The sequence below is a fragment of the Daktulosphaira vitifoliae genome, unplaced genomic scaffold (genome assembly GCF_025091365.1).
Source record: "Daktulosphaira vitifoliae isolate Bord-2020 unplaced genomic scaffold, ASM2509136v1 Scaffold_3, whole genome shotgun sequence".
NCBI lineage: Eukaryota > Metazoa > Arthropoda > Insecta > Hemiptera > Phylloxeridae > Daktulosphaira > Daktulosphaira vitifoliae.
This window is the reverse complement of record NW_026099574.1, coordinates 41312022-41336162: the sequence shown is the minus strand read 5'-3', so window position 1 is coordinate 41336162 and position 24141 is coordinate 41312022. Positions and strand designations below refer to the sequence as shown.

General features: G+C 23.4%; 2 protein-coding genes across 6 annotated transcripts; one reads left to right on the top strand and one right to left on the bottom strand.

The window, feature by feature from the left end:
- The first annotated feature begins 603 nt into the window (after positions 1–603).
- LOC126900872 (protein SON) lies at positions 604–8312 on the top strand. Of its 2 annotated transcripts, XM_050676871.1 has the most exons (15): positions 604–814; positions 994–1424; positions 2750–2802; positions 2845–2965; positions 3360–3471; positions 3684–3962; positions 4029–4171; positions 5157–5296; positions 5364–5591; positions 5643–5765; positions 6473–6589; positions 7608–7755; positions 7827–7925; positions 7983–8098; positions 8166–8312. In XM_050676871.1, the coding sequence occupies exons 2-15, from the start codon at positions 1022–1024 to the stop codon at positions 8271–8273; spliced, it is 2190 nt and encodes a 729-aa protein (XP_050532828.1). In that variant the 5' UTR covers positions 604–814; positions 994–1021; the 3' UTR covers positions 8274–8312. The 2 variants fall into 2 exon arrangements, 1 of the variants encoding a protein (XP_050532828.1); XR_007702929.1 differs by lacking the exons at positions 7827–7925; positions 7983–8098; positions 8166–8312 and adding an exon at positions 7084–7270 and having other exon boundaries at positions 7608–7633.
- A 290-nt stretch (positions 8313–8602) lies between these two features.
- LOC126901078 (probable serine/threonine-protein kinase DDB_G0283337) lies at positions 8603–17419 on the bottom strand. Of its 4 annotated transcripts, none has more exons than XM_050677291.1 (14): positions 17261–17419; positions 17018–17198; positions 16747–16920; positions 15511–15642; positions 14131–14473; positions 13955–14060; positions 13690–13867; positions 13108–13282; positions 12294–12431; positions 11900–12046; positions 10986–11129; positions 10650–10715; positions 9543–9698; positions 8603–9469 (listed from the first exon to the last, which is right to left on the bottom strand). In XM_050677291.1, the coding sequence occupies exons 2-14, from the start codon at positions 17156–17158 to the stop codon at positions 8709–8711; spliced, it is 2661 nt and encodes an 886-aa protein (XP_050533248.1). In that variant the 5' UTR covers positions 17159–17198; positions 17261–17419; the 3' UTR covers positions 8603–8708. The 4 variants fall into 4 exon arrangements, with proteins under 4 accessions (XP_050533248.1, XP_050533246.1, XP_050533247.1 ...); XM_050677289.1 differs by having other exon boundaries at positions 8606–9469; positions 11876–12046; positions 17261–17417; XM_050677290.1 differs by having other exon boundaries at positions 8607–9469; positions 11876–12046; positions 13955–14033; positions 14128–14473; positions 17261–17417.
- Between the last annotated feature and the right edge of the window lie 6722 nt (positions 17420–24141).

Genomic DNA, 24141 nt, shown 5'->3' with positions numbered 1-24141 from the left:
TGTAATTTGTTGACGTATCGTTGAACGAAATCGATTCGACGAGAGCTGAAAAAAAGTGGCGATAGACATAAAAAAACATATTATAGTAAAATTAATACCTTCTCAGTATCACATTGAAGCTAAAATGAACTTCAAGCGTTAATCGATGAAAGGGGGCCTTATCTAATATTTTCTGGTAAATAAAAAAGACACCTATGCCTAAATTTTTATTTATATTAATTATAATTTAATATTACAGTTTTAACGGTAGTGTATTATATTAAATTGGTATATAATAGTATGTTATGATAATTTCTAGTGATTATAACTCCGGAAAAGTATTTTCCTTGGTCAAGTGTTCCATGATAATTAAACACGTAAAATTCTTTCTTAGAAAATGTTATCCTCGATATATTCCATAGTAATATAATACATAATAATAATTTTTCCAAAGAATATTTTTCTCGATAATACATTCCGGCATTAATTAATTTCGATATAATAATCATCTCATGTAACATTCCTCATAGGTACGTTTCCTAAATTTTTTGTTCCTATCAAATACTGTCCCTATCAATATTTTTGTACTGATAAATATTTTACCAAAAAAAAAAAATCATTCTTATCCATATTATATAGGAATACATTACTCCCGTTCGTACGTGTAATTTTAACTCAACAAATAATAACTCTTATCAATATTCAATTAACAAAAAATAACTAAACATTGTGCAAAAGATGATTATATAATGGTTAATTATTAAATGAAAGAAAATTCTACATCTTCATAGATTCAGTTTTGCAAATGTTTTTTGAGTACTTCTTCATCGATAATGTAAAGTTTTTTGAGTTTTAATGACCTCAAAAAAAAAAAAATTCTAAATATCATCATAAAAGTAGAATTTAGAAATGGATTGGTGCTATCATAAATTTATACAAATTGAGTGTCATACATAATTGTTATTGTTTTTATTTAAAAGTAAACTTTTTTTTTTTTTTTTATCTGATTTTTAGATAGTTCATATTATAGAGTACTTATAACATGGATGAAACTTCAGAGAACATTGATCATGTATTTCAGTCTCTTGAAGTTACTGTACCAAATGTGATAAAAAATCATGAAACAAACGGTATTTCTGAAATAGAGAAAATTAAAAATAATAAAAAGCATAAGAAATCAAAAAAACACAAAAAACACAAAAAATCTAAAAAAAAAAAAAAGCATTCACGCTCAAAATCACCTAAAGATCATGTGAAGTTAAAATTAAAAAATGATGAACTTAAAGAAGTAAAATCTCATATACAAGTAACATTAAATGATGTTTTAGAAACAATTATTACAACACCCAATGAGGAAAACACAGAATTAAAAAACAATACTATTGTTGAAGAATTTTCTAATGGACAAAAATCATTAATTGGAGAAGATAAAATTAGCACAACAAGTAATGTATTTTTGTTTTTACTTAAATTATATTTTGATATAACTTAAGTCTTCAAACTAATTGAAATTTCTATATATTACAATTTATTTCTATATATTAGAAACCATGACTATTTGCAATAAATAAGGCACTAACTCAAAAAATTTGATTTTTGAGGTATTTGAATTTAAGTTTTAATTTTCTTATTTTAAAATATTGAGAACTTGTTTTGAATTGGAATTAAGCTATTCAGAAAATTGATAAATATATAATGTGTAATCAGACAGTAAATTTTATTTTTGATCTCTTGAAAAGTGAGATTAAAAAAGTGCCTTATTTGTTGTGCATATCAATATTATCTTAATTTTCTTTGAGAATATTATTATTATTTAGGTTTCTTTATTCTCATATCATCATAAATAAATAATTTTTTTTTTTAATTAAATTTAAACTCATGATTTTTCGTATTTAATGGTGTGGTAATATCTTAAATGATTATTATGATCATATAAAAAAAAAAATGGTGAAAAATAAGATAATCAGCAAATAATTTAAATAAAGAGTAGGGAAACGTGGAATATGAAAAAAAGACTAAATTAAAAAAGTGAAATTGATGGTTTGTCCACAATTGTCATTTACAGTGGTTAGGAAAAATGGTAATTTTTTTCGTACTGGCATGATCAAAATTGTGTATTGATTACTATTTTATTATTTTGTGTGTGTATGATACCATTGTATATTTGGAATACAATTATTTATAATAGTTATAAAGAAATATTAATATTATTTTATTATTATGTGTGTGTGGGTTGCTGGTCTTTCGGTCATTACCAATAACTAGTATGTGAGCTAACTTGTCTCTGAGCAATACTGTCCCTTAGTTAATAGAGTGAAAAGGTAGTGCTGGTGCCTAACAAAGAGTCACCTTACAGTTTGCTACTTTCAAGCTAAACTTTTCTAAATGGGTCTATCGGCTACCCCTTTAGTGGCTTACTAACTTGAGAACATTGGGTTGACCGGTGTATTCCGACAAGTGTACTCGGAAGAGCTAAAAAATGCAGTTAACATTAAAGAGTATATTTTGTTTGTTTTTGTGTGTGTTTTGGTATCTACATAAGGCCAAGTTGATGTATGACAGTGGTGTATAACTGAATATCAATATCAGGTTATTGATGGTTGATTTTATTTACTGTAATTTTTCACTCAAATTCTCACAATCAAAATTCATATAATTGTTATGGTTTCAAAGTATAATTGCCACTTTGATATTATTCTTATTAATTAAAAGATTTTACAGATTTTTAATATTTATATTTAAATTATTTTTATTTTATTTTCTTTTACAGATTTAATCTCAAAAAATATTAATAATAGCAGTAAAATTATTATTAAAGATTTANAAAATATTAATAATAGCAGTAAAATTATTATTAAAGATTTAAAAAAAAGTAAAGTATATCATGAGTTGATAAATGAAGTTGAAGAGAAAAAAAGCTCAAAAACAAAACTTAATGAAGTAAATACTTTATCAGAAAGTTATGATGATTATAAATTCAAAAAAGGTTTGTTTATGTTTTTTTTAACTATAATATATTAATTGGTAAGAGAATTTTTTAATTTTTGGGATTTGTAGCTAAAAATTATTCAAAACCTATCCTAAAATTACTCAATGACCCCTTGTATTTTTTCTCTAGTATTTCTTAACAAGCTTTACTAATATTAGGTAAATTCCAAAAATTATTATATATATTGTATTCTTGACATCATATTAAAAATCTTATATGATAAAACATTTATTAAATAACAGATAAATAATATCAAGACTCCTAAATATAATAAAAAAAGTATAAATTATATCAAACATTTTTTTTTCTGATCTTAAATAGTAGCTTAAATTTTTTGAACTGATTTTCAGTTAATCAATTTCCTTTATAAAATACTATACATTTTGTCTAGAAAAACATAAATCACATAAATCTAGAAGGAAAAAGAGATCACGAAGTAATGACAGATCTAGAAGTCCAAAACATCGTAAAAGACAAAACTCTTCTTCTAAAAAAGATGAAAGGTGAGAAATTTTTATTTATTTAAAAGTATTAATATATTTTTTCAACTAAATGCTTCATATTATAAATATTTTCATTATATAACAATAAATTATGAAAAGTCATTTAATTGTATAAGAAACTAATTGGCTAAGCTTAAAAATCTACATAGGTTTATTTATTTTTATTGTGTTTATTTTACTATATTTATATGTAATGTTAAATGTGACTCAAGAACACTTTCAAAGCAAAGTAATCATAAACACCATCAATCAAGGTCACCATCTCGAAGCAGAAATACTTCCAACTCAATGTATCGAAAAAGAAAAAGTCGTAGTAGATCGTTACATAAATATGAATCATATAAATCAAATAAACGATCAAAAACACCTGACAAAACTCATTCAAGAGATCATAGACGACGCAGTAGATCTAGAGAATGTGAAAGACCACAAAAAAGATCTCGATCCAATGAAACTTCAAATAAATTGTCAAAGTATCATTCTCCATCATGGTAAACAAGGCAATAAAAATGCTTATTCACTAAATTGACATTTTTTATGTTTCTTTTATTTTTTAGTGAAAAAATAGACAAGAAAAAATTATTGAAAATTGCTCGAAAAAACGCTTTATCATTAGTTCAACAAGGTGTACTACCTGTAGGCAGTGTTAAAAAAGAGTCATTAGCCAATTTACCTACCAAATCTGTTGATGAATTAACAGGTATTTAATCAATATAAGGATTTGATCTAAGAATTATTTTATATAAGATATACAGGATGATAATATTGATAATTTTTTTTATTGGTTTCTTATAGTTCAATGTTTTTATCAATTGTAAAATATTTTTTCATGTTGTGTACTTTATTAAGGTGTTAAGTTAATTTTTCAAATAATATTACACATAGTTTACTAGCTAATTTACTGGATAATAGTTTAATTTAGAAAATAACTGGTCGATAATAACTTTTGGACCAATATTTCAGAAGTTATTAATATTTTAGTTTATCAAATAAATAAAGTAGTTAACTATACATGTTAACATTTTATACATTAATGTTCACACCCTTATAAGGTATAATAGATGAATATAAAAAATCTTAATGATCTATAAATTAAAAAAACGTGGAAAAAAATAAACTAATAAAAATATATCAATATTATTTTTATTTTTCGATTAATCAAGTGATCTGTATTATGAATCATTCTGTATATATACACAGTGTATTCAGTAAGTAAGGAAACAGGTTAACTGTTACAAAAAGTGAGAACAATAGAAACCTAATTCCCTACTTATTAAACACCTATATATATATACATATGTGGGAAATACAACAAGCAACCACAGGAACAAAGCAAAGACACAATACTATTACTTAATACATATATATTTATTATTTATATAAATAATATATATGTATTCACACGCAAAAGCCCTGTTAAATATTCACAAACAAAAATAACATATATAAAGCAAAATACACATATGAATTAAAATTCACACAAAAACTCACGACTGACTCACAACTTAATTTAATTTTCCCTTCTTATAATACTAAGTGATACCACTATCTGCCTCCAGACCCTGGAAGTGGTGCCATTTAGACACCAATGGTACCCACATATATATATTTATAATTTATTAATTATAATTTTTATAGATGCTGTAATAATTTAGTTTTATAGTTCTAAATATGTATGGTTTTAGATTTTTGTAGGAAATTATCAAAAAAAGAAAAAGAAAATGGAGATGACTCCCTATCTTCTACATCTGACGAAGAGTCCAAACAACCTTTTCATCATCCATTTTTGGTTAAAGACAGACCTAACATAGTTATGAATATCAGAGTAATATTACTAATTAAACTTAATTATACTTTTTTAATAAAATTCTATGTTCAAATAATCTTTTTAGAACGCAACACAATTACCCACAAAATCTTTTCAAGAAAAAACTGTCGAACAAGATGTTCTAAGATTACAATTTCCTGTATCAAGTGGCCAAACACATAGCTTAGCTGTTAATGAATGGGTACCATTATGTCCTGAAGAATCAGCCAAGTTAAACAAAATTTCTTTACCAGGAGAAACTTTAAAATCAAATAAACCTCAAAATGCATCTACACTACCCAAAATTGCAATGGTATAATAGATTATTTTGTAAGACCTATTAGTAAAAATATAAAAATTATAGGTTGAACCATTCAATAAAGATGCCAGTCCAAAAGAGGAACTAGTGTCAATATCATATCAATATCCAAAAGTCATTGAACCTCAACCAGTTCCTCCTACCAACTTAGTTCCTACAAACCCTTACGTAAGTAATAATTTAAGGAATTGCTGGTAGTTATTATTATATTTGTCATTCACACTCAATAAATCACAATTAATTAGAATAATTGATTAATATTAATTAAAAATTCATTCTATACATTTTTTAAAATTAAAATTGAACATAACAGCTATATAATATATGAATGACTAACATGAATAATTTCTATTAGTTAATTCCTAAAATAATAATTTATTTGGCTAGAACCAAAAAGATTATTAATTTTTAACATTGTTTAGGTGTAAACTGAAATGAAGTGGGAGGCCTACCTAATTAATAAAGAATGCTCTAAAGATCAGATATTTTTACTTTTATTTCTATATTTTTCTAAATATTTGTACTTGTATTTTTAGTTTGTTTTTTTTCTTATTGATTAGCTTAATTTTTCATAAAATTTTATTCTATTAAAAAACCAGTTTATTTGTATCATAGGTCTCATATGTCAAACGCTAAAATATTTATTCTCAAACTAAGTGCAGGGTAATCAAAAAATAGAAATATGGCATCTACATAGTATACTGGCTACCAATGTGACACATTTAAATTTATCATTGTGACAAAATTTTATTTAATAAAATTAATTAAAAATAATGATTTTTTCTTCTTTGTAACTTTATTATACATACCTTGATTTTAGATTTATTGAAACTACAGAAATAATTAGCTTTTAATTATTTGTATCAATATTTTAGGCTAATATTGGGTATTCATTACTATCTTATGAAACGGGGCAGTTTACTGGGCACACTGGTGCAAAAATTTTAACTCCAGCTGAATTAGCTACTGGGTATCAACCATGGGTAAAAAAGGTAACAATATCAATTTATTTTACTTTTTTTTTACCAAAATAATTTTATAAATTTCTGAATTTATTAATTGGTTTTCCAAAACCAAGATATATGAATTACTGTAAAAGTATTATTTTTTATTAGTATTTCTTGTAAAATAAATCAACATTGATTTTCATTGGGCTTTCAACCACTTAAATCAACTATACTAATTACAAATTCTGATTTTTCCATAATTCGATTTATTTTTTTTATGCGTTGAATTTTGATTTATATTGCATTGTTTTAGTTTTTAGTATCATGAGTTATCTAGTCTTTAAAATTCTATAAAAGGCAACTTTGATTATATTTTTTAAAAATGATCATATATTATAAAACAACTTGTTATTTAACTCTATGATTATATCTCAAATAATAAAAAAATTATACAATAATTACATTATTTCTAAAGATTCTGCATGACTTTATGTGATATTTTATTATTAGATAAAATAGTAAGTTTTCTATGCTTTTAGGGCATATGCTCTAATTGCATAGAATGTATAATACACATTGTTTCATAAGTGCAAGGAAGCCAAATGAAAATCTGTTGCAGGACATATTACTTGTTTTTTAACAAATTTAAGCTCTATTCTTACAACAACAGAATTGATCATTGGATTGTCTGCTACAATATCAAGGATTTGTCAGAAGATACCCCTGGTAATTTTCCTTCATATGTAAATATATACATACATACATTTGTATATGTTTACAGTATGTAGTTGAATATGTCAAATATTTTTGTCAAAAACTTCAAAAGTGTTTAACTTAAGTAAATACTTTCATTAGAAAATTTTGAACAAATACATGTTCTAAAAACATTGAATTAAAGTTTATATCAATGGAAAAAAAAATGTAAAATATATTTGAACTTGATTAAACTTTATTTAACTTGATTTACTTGTTTATAAAATATTATATTTGTTTATTATTGGCTTAAAAATCAAACAAAAAAATTCTATTACTTTAAAATAATATGCCTACCGTTGTTTCATAGGATCAGCTCAGAAATACAGCTCCAGTTAATAGTGGTATGGGAATGCATTTGTTGCAAAAAATGGGTTGGAAACCCGGAGAAGGTTTAGGAAAAAATCAGTCTGGGTCATTGGAACCGCTTTTATTGGATGTTAAAATAGATAAAAAAGGCAAGTATTCCATTTTTTTTTTTTTTTAGATTTTTGTGTAACAATAACTTTTAAAAAATAATTATATTTAGGGCTTGTTTCTGCTGAGGAAGAAAATCAATCAATTTTTATTAATAGGTCAAACAAAAGATTTCCAAAAAAAGCTGCTATTCCAACTTTATCACTTGAAGGTATAATTAAAAATAATAAATAGTCTCTTTACAAATTTCAATTTTTAATATTTTTAGGGAAACATCCAGTGTCATTATTAAATGAATTTTGTGCCAAACGTAAGTGGGAAGTACCTAAGTTTGATACATTAGATGAATCTGGGCCTAGTCATAGAAAAACATTTATAATTGCTGTATGTTTTACGTTTAAAATTTCATCAAATTCAGTAGATATCAATTTATAAAGTTTTAACTGTTTAGGTTATTGTAAATGGTGTCAAATATTGTTCTTCAAGATGTCAAACAAAAAAACTAGCAAAAATGGATGCTGCTAAAATATGTTTAAAAGAAATTGGTTTGTTAACTTAATTTGTATATATGAAAATACATTACAAAAACAGTAAAATATTTTGGTTTAATTTTTTGTTATAGTAACAAAGAAAATAAATAAATAACACATTTATTTACTAGAAAAATAATTATTTTTTAGTCAAAATCATTGAATATTAACTATTTATTAGTATAAAATAGTAATATTTATTACTATTTTAATTGTTCTTTTAAATTATAAAATAAATTATTTTCTTTAAACCAAATATATATTTATAAAAAAGAAAAATCAAGACTGGTCACAAATTAAAAACATAAAAAACTTATAAATTAATTGTATAATCTAAAATTTAAAATAATTTAAAGAAAACAAATGTCATAACTATTAGTTATAGGTTTTAAATCTAAATAAATTAGCATACTAAAAGCATAGCAATATAAAATATTACATTACTTGGGTAATATATTATAACTTCAAATAAATTTTTTCATATATTGATTATAAATTTTTATAAATTGTCGTTTAGTGTAAGGAGGAGGTTTTTTATTTAATAAATATTTTTCTGAATAACTTTTATACATATACTCAACATTAATACTTGTCTCGAAAAATATCTTACATTTTTCTTCAATTTTGTAATGAGAAGTTAGTACTCTAGGAATGTTTTGTATGTATGATATGACATTTTCATATTCATTACGAGGAACTTCATCCAATAGAACATCAAGCTGATGGTCAGGAATAAACATATAATAATCTTTGTCTAACATACTAAAAGATTCTTTCATAAATTTAGTTATTATAGTTGATTCATTAATGACATTGACTTCAAAGGGTTTATTAGCTTTTAATGCTGTTTCTTTATTATAATACCAATTGTAATTAACTGGATTTAAAATTGAATCCAAACGTTGTTCTGTGATACCAAGAGTGTTTAAAAAAAATGAACGGCAAACATGGACAAATTCTTTATCCTTTAAAAGACGATATATTGGACAACAATCAAAAGCACCATTTGTTTTTTTAACCATTCGTACTTTTAACCATTGCGCTATTTCACAATTTTGTTCTGTTATACAACTTAACAAATGGAATTTTTTATATATTTTTACTCGTTCTGGTTCAGGAATTTTGAAGTAACATATTAGCTGGCAACTAGAATCACAACTATGAGGAAGCATTTCCCCATAAGACTCTCCTAAATTCTTATCATAAATTATAGATTCAGGTATATCTGGAAAAGTTGAAATTATCAAAATATTTGTGTAATATAAAATAAATATATTTAAAAAAAAATATATAGTTACTTTTTGGATTAATTTCCTTGTGCAATTCTAATATTTCTTGACGAACTGGAGTTGAGCATATCTGAGGGGGTAAATTTCCAACATTATCGCTATTCAGCATATCCAAGTAAACATAATCTTGTTCACTGTTTGTACTTTTTGAAGAGTTTTCATTTTCTATAATATATAAAGTTTTAGCTAATTTTTATGAAATACAAATAAAAATGCATTTTTGTATGTATTATTAATGGTATTTGCGTATTAAAACATCATTTTGGTATATACTAGGCTCCTTCTAGCTGAGGCTTTTGCCCAAATCCAGGGCCCTACAAGCCTCATACGACTTTGGCGCGTGAGGCTCTTAGAGATGTCTATATAAGTAGTCCACAGATTCCGGTAGGTATAACCAATTACTTAATGATTTGCAAAAAAAAAATATAATATCACAATCAGTTTAACAAAAATATATTAAAAATGTAATTATTAAAATGAGGATAATTCAAATAGAGAAAATATATAATACATTGTGTACAAGGTTGATGTTTGTTTACAGAGGTATTCATCAAGAAATCATTTTAGTAAGGGGCTTAATTTTTTTTAATTTGGTATACATACTAAAATATTTATTGGTAAAAATCATAATAAAGAAAAAAATTTCTTGTTGACTGAGTACTTTTGTTTTTGAATTGAAAAATTTTCAAAATCAAGCACATTAATTAATTTATACATAAAAGTGTATTCTATTATATTACAAGATTAATGTATTTAATATTCACAAAAAAAAAAAACACTTCATATCACTATGTTTTTAGGTGTCAAAAACTTTAAAGCGCTATGAAATATAAACATTTTTATTAAGAAATTAAATGAGCTAATTAGTAATCTTATCATTGATTATAAAAACTTAGACGTAATGTAAATTCTAATAAAAACGCATACAACTACACCTTGGTATATAAGATTATAAAATTCAGAACCATACGAGTTCAGTACAAAACTATTGACAAAAAGTAATTCTTAAATATTAGTTTTTTTATTTTCCAAGTAAAAAATGTTGTGTGCAATAATCATGAAAATAGGCTATTAAGCAAGTAATTATACTTCTAGTTAGAAATTAATTAAATTTACCTAGACATTTTTCAGGTGATGAGAGTTGTATTGTGGTTATATTGTTCATAACATTCTTCTCACAAACTTGTACAAATGTATTAGCAAATAAGGGTTCTTCATTTTTTTTTATTTTACTATTTTCTTTAATAATAATTACAAAAAACTATGTTTTATGGATGGTTAAGAAAATGTATACAGTTAAAACTATATATAACTAATTTTTAAAAATACTAACAAATCATAGTTACAATATTAGCTATGATATAATGGTCCTAGAGAAACTGTTTATAAAAATTCAAGATTTCTTATTAATTAAAATACTTAATCAAATATTTACAAGGAATATTACTCTACCTTGAACCAAATATTCATCACGTGATTCAATAAAAGGATCATTAATGGTAGTTTCTATAACACATTCCTGCACCATATCTAAAGGGTCAATTGTAAAATCTACATGGCTTATATTATTTTCTTCTAATTCAAAATCTTTTACATCTAAAACAGAATTATAAATATAATTAACATTTAATTAAAAATTAAATGGTTTAATGGTTGATTTAAGACTAGAACTTTCCTAGAAAGACAGTGGTGATTGGATAGATGGCAAATCTAAATAAACTAATTCTAAATTAGCCTTATGACTTGTACGTTATGACTTCTGAATTAAAACTAAAATTATAGTTAAATTGTTTTCAAAAATTTAGGGTTTCAAACAATTTCTTACATGAAATGAAAGTTAAAATGAATGGTATCAATAGTGATCATGAAAAATTCAAATAAAAATAAACAATAATGTGAAAACAAAACGTTTTTAAAAATAAATATATTCAAATAATTTAATAAAAACTATTTTTATTATTATATAACTATTATTATTATTATTTGTAAAATTTAATTAAATATTAAAAATCGACATAAGCATAAATATTCATTATAAAATAAATATCTCTTTAATTATCAAATATTTCTTTTAATTTCTCTATTATATATAATTTATTTACAAGTTAATATTATATTTCCAAAAAATGGAATTTAAAATTAAAAAAAATAATATGAACATTGGCTTGAATTTGACCTTAAAAAGCTCTGAAATGAATATTTAATTTAGAGTTGTCTTTTATATTTATTACTTCTATATTTTGACATTATAACAAAAAAAATCTTAAGAGTGCCAAAATATCACTTTGCCAACTTTCCTACTAGTTATACCACTGATTACGAAGCATAATAAAGATTAATACTTGGTGTATCTTGTAAGGTTTTACTTTCAATGTCCATATTATGATTTATTATACTTTCCACTGCTGAATTCAATTTCTCATCTCTTTCTTGAACTTCATTATTTCCATCTAATATGTCTAAGTAAACATATTCTAAATCTTCTTCTTTGTCATTGGATGATTTTAATGAATCTAACAACAGATATTTTTAATGACTAAATATGAAATAAATAATGAAAATGGACCTAGGTTTACACACACCATAACCATATTCAATTTTTGATAAACACTTAACTGAACCTAAAAAATAGGCTTCCTTATTTTATAACTTATCAAAATAAAGGTAATTTAAAATAATTTTATTACTATTTGTAAATAAATAAATATATAAAAACCAAATAGTAATTTTCTCAGCAAATAAATAAAATAAAAATAAAACCTGAAGGTATAAGAGTTTGCGCAAATGAATCAAAAAATGATTGGAGGGTATTGTTTACTAAATTGTTCTTAGAATCCACTTCAGCACCATTATCATTTATTTTGTTTTCAATTTTTCCTACTGCATTAATGTTTTTCACTGTAATAACAATTAATTGAATTTGTATGATTGTAAAAATAATAGCAATTTAAAATTTTAAATAATGGTATAATTTATATGATATTGATAAAACATATAATCCCTACTTAAATAATAATTGAATTTTATTATTATTAAAATTATTTTAAGAATAAATTTTTAATAAAGATGAAAAAGATTATATGGTTAAAAGAACTCATTTGAAAATTCAGTTATTAAATATTTGTTGTAGTTTACAAATGTGTATATTTTAGTAAATAATAAATAAAAGTATACAAGCAAAAAAATTGTTCTGTTATAATTTATAGCCATTAAATCTTTAAATTATTTTATATAATATTTAGATTTTATCTTCTTTTTAAGTAGAAGAAATAATAATTATTACATCAAATGACGCCTGAAAACATTTTAAAAGATTCATATTTACAAATTTCTATTTTGTCAATAAATATCAAATTAAATATTTAAAATCCTACCATTTAATCTATCCAACGTAATCACAATACAAAACCATTATTTTATCTTAAAAATGTTATAAAAACTATTATTAAATACTATGATTATTAAAGAATGAAAAAAAGTTGTTAAAAATAGTTTTATTATTTGATAGTAGTTAAATTACTAAGATTCTATTGAATATCAGTGAATTTTATAAGGTAAATAAAAATTGATTTACAGTTTTTATTGTTGTCATTCATTTTTTCAAAATCCACTGTTTCTTCATTAACCATCAAACAGTCTGAAGAAACTTGGTTGAATGTGACTCTAATATTTGACTGTTTTATTGGAATATTGTTATTTTTGACATCACACTTGTTTCGGTCAATTTTTGAAGACAACACAAAAGGTTTCTAAAGAAGAAGGGTAGAAAATCATTTGAGTCATCTAGTAGTAAAATTATACAAATCCAAATTATACAAACACTTTTTTTAATCTCTTTTCTTCACTAATGAAATATTTTTTTAATAGAATTTTGTTATAAAATTTAAAATTACATTAATTTATAACTTAAATAACTACACAAAAAGGATAACAATACTAATTGACCGATATAAAAATTCATAAAACTAAATTACATTACATAAACTAAATTCTTAATGTAAAATTAAAAAAAAAAATTAAATCTTAAATTATAAATGATTGTTAATAATGCCTAAATAAATAATTTTATATTATAAAATTAAAATGTAATTTTCAATTTAGTTTTAAAAAAATTTTGATTAGTATATATTACAATTGAACATTTTTTAAGAAGTACCTTGACATTTATTGATGGAATTGCATATTGAGATAACTCATAGCCATTATCTTTTTTTTCTAATTGATATTTTTCAAAATGGTTAGAACAAATGTAATCTGATTCATTGGGTTTCCAATTAGGCATCTTAAGAGACCTCATCCACATTTTCAATTTTGGTTTATTGTTCAAAGGATATCTTAAAATGTTAAATAATATTCATAAAAATAACTTCATAATACAGAGTTTATAAATTGATAAATATATTAAGTAGAAAATGTTTTACTTAAAAAATATTGCATTTTTGCTGTCTTTAGGTAACATTTTTTTACAACTGTCAATAGAACATTTAATTGTATCTTCAGCTAGTTGATTTTTTACATCATATGCATACATATAACATATAAAAATTAAATTAAATTATACACCACGGTAAATATTACTTAAGATAAATTATACCATTATATATTTCATTATGCTTTTTATGTTTTCTAGAAAGTTTTAAATATTCTTCTGGCAATAAATACAGTTGGGGTATCACGGTTTCGTTTTTTAAAATTGTTTGTCTATAACGTTTACTATTCTTTTCAACAATACTAGTAATAAAATCAGAATCATCAAAATGAATCGAACAAATTTTCGCATTAGAGTTAAAATTAGACTTTTGATTGCATAAGGTCCACCATTGTTTACAAAGTTCTTCATTTTCTAATGGAAAATTTATATAAAATAACTTGTCAAAATGGTTTCTTGCTTTTTGATTACATAGAACAACAGCACATTCTTGTGATGAATTACATTTGATCTAAAAATATATTTTTACCATTTTGGTAAAATAAAAATATATAATTAATAATGTTTCATTTAAAATTAAATTGTGAATAAAAACATTTTTTTAATTAAAGTGCTAATGAAAAACACTTTTTAAGAAAAAATTTGAAACTGTATACAAATACTAATAATCTGAAACCTCACATAACTGATTATTTACATTGTCTTCACAGCATAAAACAATTAACTTTAATATAATTAAAAATCAAGGATTAAAACTATTAAAAAAAAAAAAATAGGGTTAATTAATCTTGGTAAAAACCAAATTTTAATTAAAATAAGCAGCCAGTATTAGTATAAGATTACTAGTTTTCTAAAAGAAACTTACCAGTTACTATTTCTTTAAAAAACTAAGAAAATAAATGTTAACCTCTTAAAACCAGTTATAATATTTTTGGTTATCAATAACTGGTTAAAAATAAAACAAATTTTAGAAGTATTTAATTGACACAAATAAAATTTTCAGAGAAATTATTCATGAGACAATTTTTTATTCTCCCATCTCACTAAGTGTATCTAAGCTCACAATTATTTTCTTCAGTGAGGCTTGACACAAAATTACTACTGTTGTAATAATAACTATGATGGTACAGTTAGGGTAGTGCTCCCCCCTCAAAAATGGTAACTTCACAATGTAATCATTTTTACTCTAAAGGAATTTATTTATTATTTTATTAAAATTTAATACATAATAATAGAACGACTGTAAAAATTTTAAATTCTAACCAATCATTATTGAAATTTATTATTTTTAAATAAAACTGATTATTTTTATAAGATTAACGTTTTCTTTTTTTAACTTATTGTGTCAGTTGCTGGATACCAGTTAATAATTTAAAAAAATATTCAATTACCTAAAAGAGATTACATTAAATTTAATTAAAAAAAAACCGTGAACCACTTCATGATTAGAAAAATGAGTTTTAACCGGTTTTTGAAGAAAATCAGTAACTGGTTTCAAACCTTAAAAAAACTATAAAACTCAATTAAAAGAGTAGTAAAATTACATACATTATTCAAAGTTGTTGAGGATGATGATGACAATGATACTAAATCTATTTCATTAAATTGGGTAGTAATGTTTTTATTATTCATAAGTGAGACTTCAAAATCTTCACTATCTTCTGTAAGTGAGCTAATATCCTAAAAAAATCATCAAAATTTTATTATGTAGAAAATATTTTTGAAAGCAATTGAATAAAGCTTGTAATAGAATTTGATACCCATTGATATTTTACAACAAATTAATATTGTAAATATGTGGGAAAACATTTCAAAAATACATTGAAGTTAATTGTATAGTTGATATGATAAATGAATTAAAAATATATATTTTATTTATTAAATAAACTATAATATAAAGATAAAATATATAACTATAAGTCATCAAATCAAAAAAATCACACAAAGTAATTAGTTCATCATAAATCAACTTGTATAAACAATGTATATATTTTTTTGTACATATACATCAGAGCTAAATTGTGAAATGGCATAGTCATTTTTTTTTCATCATAACTAAGTTATTTGACCTAAAATTGTAATTTTTTAAGAACTTGTTAGAAAATAAAAACCAAATGGTTTTATTTGGTTGTAAAAACCAAATATATTATGAAAACACTTTTAAAATCTTAATCAAACTTAAAATTTAACAATATTAATTATCAATTAAAATTTTAATTTTTGGTTTCCATAAACATTCTTTAACATTTGCTAAAAAAAATTCAATATAGATGTACTAATTTATTACAGGGGAGTATTTAAGGCGGATATAGGGAAGATTACTCCTGTGGGTTAATACTAATATTTTCTAAAGCCGAAATCTGGCTCCAAAAACTTGTGTAGTCATCACTTTACTTTTTAGCAAATAAATTTTTTGCAATATGCTTACCAAAATAAAAAAATTAATTTTCTCCCTTTAAAATTAGTTTTAAATTTTCCATTGTTTATTAGATGTAAGAAAAATTGCAAAAAACAAAATAATTTCAGTTCCTAATGTATATGTTTAAAAATTTCTGGCAAATATTAATTTTTTTTTTGCTTTTAATTGAAAGAACAAAGGCTTATTTCCTTATTTAAGTAATACTTCTAGGTCTCAAACAAAAGTTTTCTTTTTATTTTGTATTTCTAGTTTGCCAAATAAAAAAAAATGATTAAGCTTTTAAATTTTTTGGAAATATCTTAAAATTCATTTCACACAATAATAATAAATAAAATCTGTAAACTTTATCTGATTAATAATCTTACACTATCTAATGAACTAAAAGATTTTGAATCACTTTCAGATGAATTTACATCACTACAGTTTGGAGTATCAAAACATTCTGATGTATTTATAGTGTTTATGTCTGAGAATTCGATATCACTAGTATCATAATTGTAGTTTTTAGAAGAAAATACATTTTTCTTTTTTCTTTTGAACTAAAAAAAAAATTAAAAACGACATAAAAAATTACTATTTTAATTTAAATAATTAATAATTGTTTTAATTAAATACAATTTGCTACTTTTAACTAACATCACTAAATGGTACAGTTAAAGAACCAGTGTTAGATTTTAGCCTTTTCATATTACCAGCTTTATAACTTTCAATTGGGAAACGACTGTTATAAATCTTGTTTTGTTTTCGAAGTAACCAATTTTGACGATTTGTTGACATTATTCAATAAGGTTATAGAAAATGATTATTTGTCGAAAATCTAAAACATGAAGTCAACAGTCAATAGGTACATAATTTAAAAATAATTAAATTTATTAATACTTCTGAGATATGATCTTTTCAAAAAAAATACCGATACATTCAGGAACTTGAAATTGACGTATCATGATAGCGACTTAATAAATTTGATAATAAGATCATAATAAGTCTAGAAACACTTTAAATTTTATTAATAACTAGGTCTCATTGTTATTACAGTTACATTTAAAATTAAATTACATGTGATAGATAATAAATATGATACTAGAAATAGAATGTGGTTTAATAATGTTTCAACAAATGTTATCTATTGAAGTTTATGGATACATGTCCAACCAATATAAGTTCGCGTTAAATATGCTTAAGCAATTATTCATGTTGTCATCTTTTACCAATTGGTAAATAATAACATAAAATTTCAGTATTTTCTTTTTCCTGTTTAAAGTCGAAATGGAACACAATTTATAAGTTGGAGTTGTTACCCTGACAAATATTTAATTTTTATTTCATCTTTAATATATTGGTTAAAAAAAAAACAAAAGGGAATTCATCAACTGAAAATGAGCCTATATTGTAATTGTTATAGTATACTACAATTGTATCATAATTTTACAATAAAAATTTGATATATTTATAATTTGGTCATTAATTAGATTAAACTAAACATAATTTGGAATATTATGTACAAAAGTTTTGTTTGTTATAAATAAATCATTACAATATATTAAACATTTAAATTGAATTTTTTTTAATTGTTGCATTAAATTAAACATTTACGCAAATCCTTTATACAATATTTTTGCAATAAATATTCAATGAAAATATTACACATTTTTCTATATTTATTAATATTATTAATATTTATTTAAATATAAATTTTAATGCTATGACTAAAAATTAAAGTACGGGTCTGTTTATTTCGGGAGAGCACCTTTGTCACGAACTGATGATGCTCCAACATTTACATACTTCGACATTTGACAAAGTAGAAATTGTTACGAACATCTGGAACTCCGACCATCTGATTCATAGGTTACCAAAATTATGACGGATTTTACTCCGACAATAAATTTAAAAAATGAGATAGTAAAAACTCCGACATTATCGATAGTTTGATTATGCATCGAAAGTTATATTATATTTCGATTGCATTGTTAGTAATAGGGCGCATTGATCGTATATGTTGCAACGTCAGGGTCACGTGGCTACAGAAACACTACATTATTAAATTAATTATATTATTATTAATAATATTGTAAAATTTAAATTAAAATGTTCTATTCAATTAGCATTTATTTGCTACTATAGTTATTATACAATAATATACATTTTGCTTATTATTTTCTGGTACAATTTCTCACATTTGACATATGTTATTAATACTCGAATGATAATAGTCATTCATTAAGTAACATAAAATTAATAGTGTTTAATACAAATGTACATTTTTGAAAAAGTTTTCTCTATTGTTAAAATATATATTTATCTTTGTGAATTTTATTTTTTAACATCTAAGAGATCCATTTGAAAACTAATTTTTCTATAACAAATATGTGCTGTAAAAATTGTCTTGTGCAATTTTATTAGTGATTAATTCCTAAGTGTGTAATATTAAAAAATAATAACTAATATAACACATAAAATTGTTTGTACAATATAAAATCATTCTTGGGGATGTCTGGATTTTTTCCTGTGCTACATTAGAATATCTAAGTATAAAATAACACAGTATATCCAACTTCAATGCAGTAATTGTTGAACACATTTTTTTTAGTCTTATTACTTTCTGGAAGTTTCTTCCAATAGGTTTTTATAGACTCAGAAGAGTATGATTAATTTTTCTTTCAGCAATTTTAATTGAAAATTAATTACTAAAATTATTTTTAACTTATATTAAAAAAAATTAAAATAGTATTAAACTGTGTAAGTTTTGCTACAAGTCTAATATGAGTTATGCTAAGAATTAGTAAGTTTTGGTTATATATAAGTAGAATTAATTTTTTCTTATTTAAAAATTCTGTGTGTCATCTAAAATTAAAAATATATTAACTCATCGTTAAAAAAATTAAATTTTGTGACATGAGTTTTATAATCAATGTTAAGTTATAAGTAAAACCATTATAATCTCCAGTGGTGCTCAAAAAAAAGTTAAAAATATTAAGGAGTAAAAAATTATTTATTTAAGGTTCTTTTGNGTAAAAAATTATTTATTTAAAGTTCTTTTTGTTTAAAATCTAATATACATTTATTGAAATCAGTTTAATATTTCCTTGAAAAAAATATCTGAATAGCCTTTCCTTTTTTTAATAATAATTAAATTTGTTGGACAATTTTCTCAGTGGTCCAGTGAGAAAAAAAATCTTAAATTTAATGAGGGCCTTCTGAGCCAGGCCGACACTGCGAAAAGATGATTATTTTGCCAATGTTTTCATCTCGTTAGCTTAACGCGTATCCTGCAAATACAAATGTATTGTTTTATAAATACAAAATGAAGTTTTTTTAAAAATTTGAATTAATTTTATATGTACTTTTTAGAATATGAAAGCATATTCCAAAAAAAATAAAAATTAATTTTCAAAATAAAATCACGTAATGTAATGTATTATGTTTTGTAAAAATGTAAATATATATATTTATATATATATGTCCTATAAAAAAAGTTGTACAGTTTCAATATTACATTATTATATTTGATTTCCATTTAATGAGAAAAAATGAATAATTGTTTGATTATCAATCATGATTATAAATTAAAATATTTAACTCTATACGTATATTTGACAAAACTTCAAATAATCATAATGCAAATGAAAAAAAACTGAACCATTATTTAATGAATTGACTGCATATTTTTAATCGAGTTAGTTAAGTTTAAAACCAATTTACTTAGCAGAAGATTTTTGTAAGTTTATGATAAATCATAAACTATTGTCCACTGTTAACTTATAACTGCCTTGTGTTTACTTAATTTGACTAGAGCGTAGGAGTATTGCAACAAAATATTTGGGAACTCTAATTACATAATTTTTTACCTAATCTAAAAATATATTTCTATACAACAAGAAATACAAATTAATTCATTTTCAGTATAGTCAATGGCAGAATTTTAGGAGACAAAGCCCCCTCAAGTCTCTCCAGATTGCGGTCAAATCCAAACTGGACTGAATTAATTTCGTTACCCACCTTTGAACAATGAAATGATATTAAATCATATTTTTGTTTGATTTCATATGAAACTAATTGTAATGACAGTTTTAGAGAATGGGATACCGAATATCTTTATAAACGCATCTGTTTAATAACGAATACTATCATCATAAAAACGTACCTCTATATTTTTTAACTAAACTAATTGAATTTTATAATATTAATGTGCTTACAATGTTATAATAAGCACTAATAAGGAGAGGTAAAAAAGATTTTACGTCTGTAAATTGGAATCGCTCTTCTTTCCCCTCCAAAAAAAAAATTTAAGGGCTCACACCAGTTATGTTACCTTTATGTACCTATTTTATCAAAAGTCGGATACATTTCGGGGATCTTTATTGTAATAATTATTCGTTAATAGACAGTAATCAATTATAACGCTATTTTATTATATTAATTAATATATATTAATTAGTGATAAGGGTTATATTTTTCCATCAGATAATATATTGCTACGATATTCATCTACTCCGAAATTTGATAATTTTTTAATTGATTTCGCGAATAATCGATATTCGGAGCTAATTTCATTCGCAGCAATCAATTAATAGTCCTATTCGGAGTATTCGTCGTCGTAGTAACATCCAAATTTTTGTAATCAGGTATTCGTAGTAATTGTTGTCGGAGTAAATGTATTCGGAGGATTTTTTTACAGTGTCGGAGTAAATGAATGTCGGGGCATCATCAGTTCGTGGCAATCTCCGGAACCCGTTTATTTCTATCTATAGGCATTAATGAACCGCACTACTCCTCCCGCTTAGTTATATAAATATTATATCTTTTAAAATACTTGTCCAAAAGTTGTTATCGACACTCATTTTATTAGCTAGATCATTTTCTAGTGTAATTGTAAGGAATACATGTTTCTATTTAAATAACTAAAGCTAATAATATTTTAAGCAGGATAGAACCTAATTGTTTTCTGGAAATTATATTATTTAAGATACTATTAATTTCTGAAAAAAAAAAATTATACTATGTTTTTTATTTTAAAGAAGTTGCGTGGTTGATATGCATAGTTAAACAATCACTATATACAATACTTAAATCAAACTAACGTCCATATTTTAAAAGCGAATGCATCATCAAATCGTTTTAAGTTAAATGACCATTAATAGAAGCACATCTTAATATAATTCAGAAAATATTTAAATAAAATTTGATTATTATCATAAAATATTAAATAAATTTAGTATAAAATACATCAGTGTTGTAAACACAACAGCACTGTTTTTTTTTTAATGAAAGTTTACTCTATGTTTCCATGCATTTGCAAGTATTTCTAAATAAAATTTATTAAACATTAATATCTCATATTTTTTTTTCATAATAAGCGTGTATTTAAAATTTTAATTTTTCATGTAATTTCTATGAAATCTACCAAATTTGAAAAGTTTTTTCGAGTAAGCATTACTATTAAATTATTTTAATATGTGCAACTAGTAATATTTAATTTTAAACATTTGGATATTCATTCATTGAGTATCATCTTAAAATCTTTATTATATATATTAGGGTGGCTCTTATTTTATAACAATTCATTGTTCGATCTCCGTACCCATGGGTGAAAATATTTTAACTAATTAACTAACGAATTAATTTATTTTAACATTTTATTTTTAATTTAATACATGGATCAAAACTGAATTTTTATTGATGATTCCTTTAATAATTCGTAACCTAACCAAACTCATTAATTTTTTCAAACTAAGTAATTTCATTAGTTTATTAATATTTTAGCTTTAATGGGAAGCTGAAAAGATATTAATTTTACTATGATGTGTTTTTTTTTATTTTTACTTTTTTGTGTCTGTAAACGCTTAATCTCAGCTCTCGCTTGAGCGATTTTGTTTAACAATACGACAAATCGTATTCAGTCGAAGACATTACCCTTAAAAGTTGAAAAAATTTCTCTCGTTTCCCGTAAATGGGCGAAACCTCCAAAAAAATTACAAATTTAAAAATCGCTAATTTTCGATATTTTAGCTTAGATGCGAAGCTGAGAAGGTATTAGTTATACTAAGATGTGTTTTTTTTTTTTGTGTCTGTTGGACCATTTCCCTATATACGAGGGGGGTTCAAATCTAAAAGATGCATTTAGAAAGTAGAACTTTTTCATCTTAACTTTTGAAAGTGTTACGGAGAGTCCGACACTTTTATATATATCTTAAATTAAAGCTAATGTAATATACTTTATCATGGTAAAAAAATTTTTGATCTTTATTTTATCTTCATGGTGAAAACAGACATCAAAGTTAATAAAAAAAATACGATTTTTATAAAAAAATTCTTTTTTATATTTTTAACTTTATAATGCTATAACTTTTTGAAAGATGTATGGATCAATATAATTCTTTTTTTTGTAGATGCATGATGTCTTTACCTATCATTTGGTATATTTTTTTTATAAATCTGACTTTTTACCTGCCTACAGGGGGGGATTCAAAATGACAACTTTTTCACAAAAAATTGACTTTTTCAACTTAAATTTTGAAAGTGTTCCGGAAAGTCTGACACTTTTATATATATCTTAAATTAAAGCTAATGTAATCTACTTTATTATGTAAAAAAAAAAATTCGGACTTTATTTTGTCTTCACGGTGAAAATGGCTACCAAATGCTATTATTGTGTGAAAATTTTCAATTTTATTTTTTACATTTTTAACTTTATAATGATATAACTTATTGAAAAGTGTATTGATCAATATAATTTTTTTATGGGAAATACTATATTTTAATATTCCTTGTTTCATTCGACATACTTTATCTTAATAGGATATTAATAAGGAACTAGCAGTTTATGAAGCTTTTGGAATAATCCACCCATTTTTAAAATTAAACACTATCTAAAGATTTGCATCGAAGCGTTTTTTTTTTGATAGTGATTTTAATCACTGTCAGATATCATTATACTTGATCCATCTATACAACGTCATCACTGTGCCGCGACCCCCCTGTGCTGGGTTTTTTTTTCTCTATTTGTGTGTGCTACTACTAGACTATAATATTCCAAATATTTTGGTAACATGTTGCTATATAAATAATTTTTAAAAAAAATAATTGTTAGTTTCATCTGAATGAACAATGGATTTTTAGATCTTTTTAACAACTTTTTTTTGATTAGTTATTTTAGTTAAAGTAAATCATTAAAATTAATGCAGTTCATATTTCAATTGTAGAATCTTTTTAAACGCCAAAAGTTACTAGGAAATGATTACTGTTATTTCTATTTAAGTTATCTATTACGATAAAAATACAAAAAAATATTGAGCTTTTTTGATAAATTTACTATAAATAATTATTATAAAATATCCTGACTGCATATCAGTCTTAACGATACAATTTTTTTAATTCTCATAAAATTTCCTATTTAATGATGTCAATTTCAAACTTGCAAATTAAGCTAAAAGTTATTGTAAGAAATCAATTTTTTTTTTATTATATCTTTCACAAAAATCAACTTTAAAGGATTAAAAAAATAGGTTAAATATGTAATATTCCTTATTTTTAACATATTAATAATCAAACTCAGTATTAATTTAAAACAATTCTTTTTTTGTTCTTAATTATTTTTTTATATGAAAATACTTATTTTTTAATAATAACTAATAATATTAAAACTTAGAAGTGATAGAAAAAGTCTAATTTCACATTTGAAAATATCGCAAAAAACATTTTTTAAATAAACATTTTTTATTGAAAAGTATTATATCAAGCTCTTTAAATTTTTATACGTG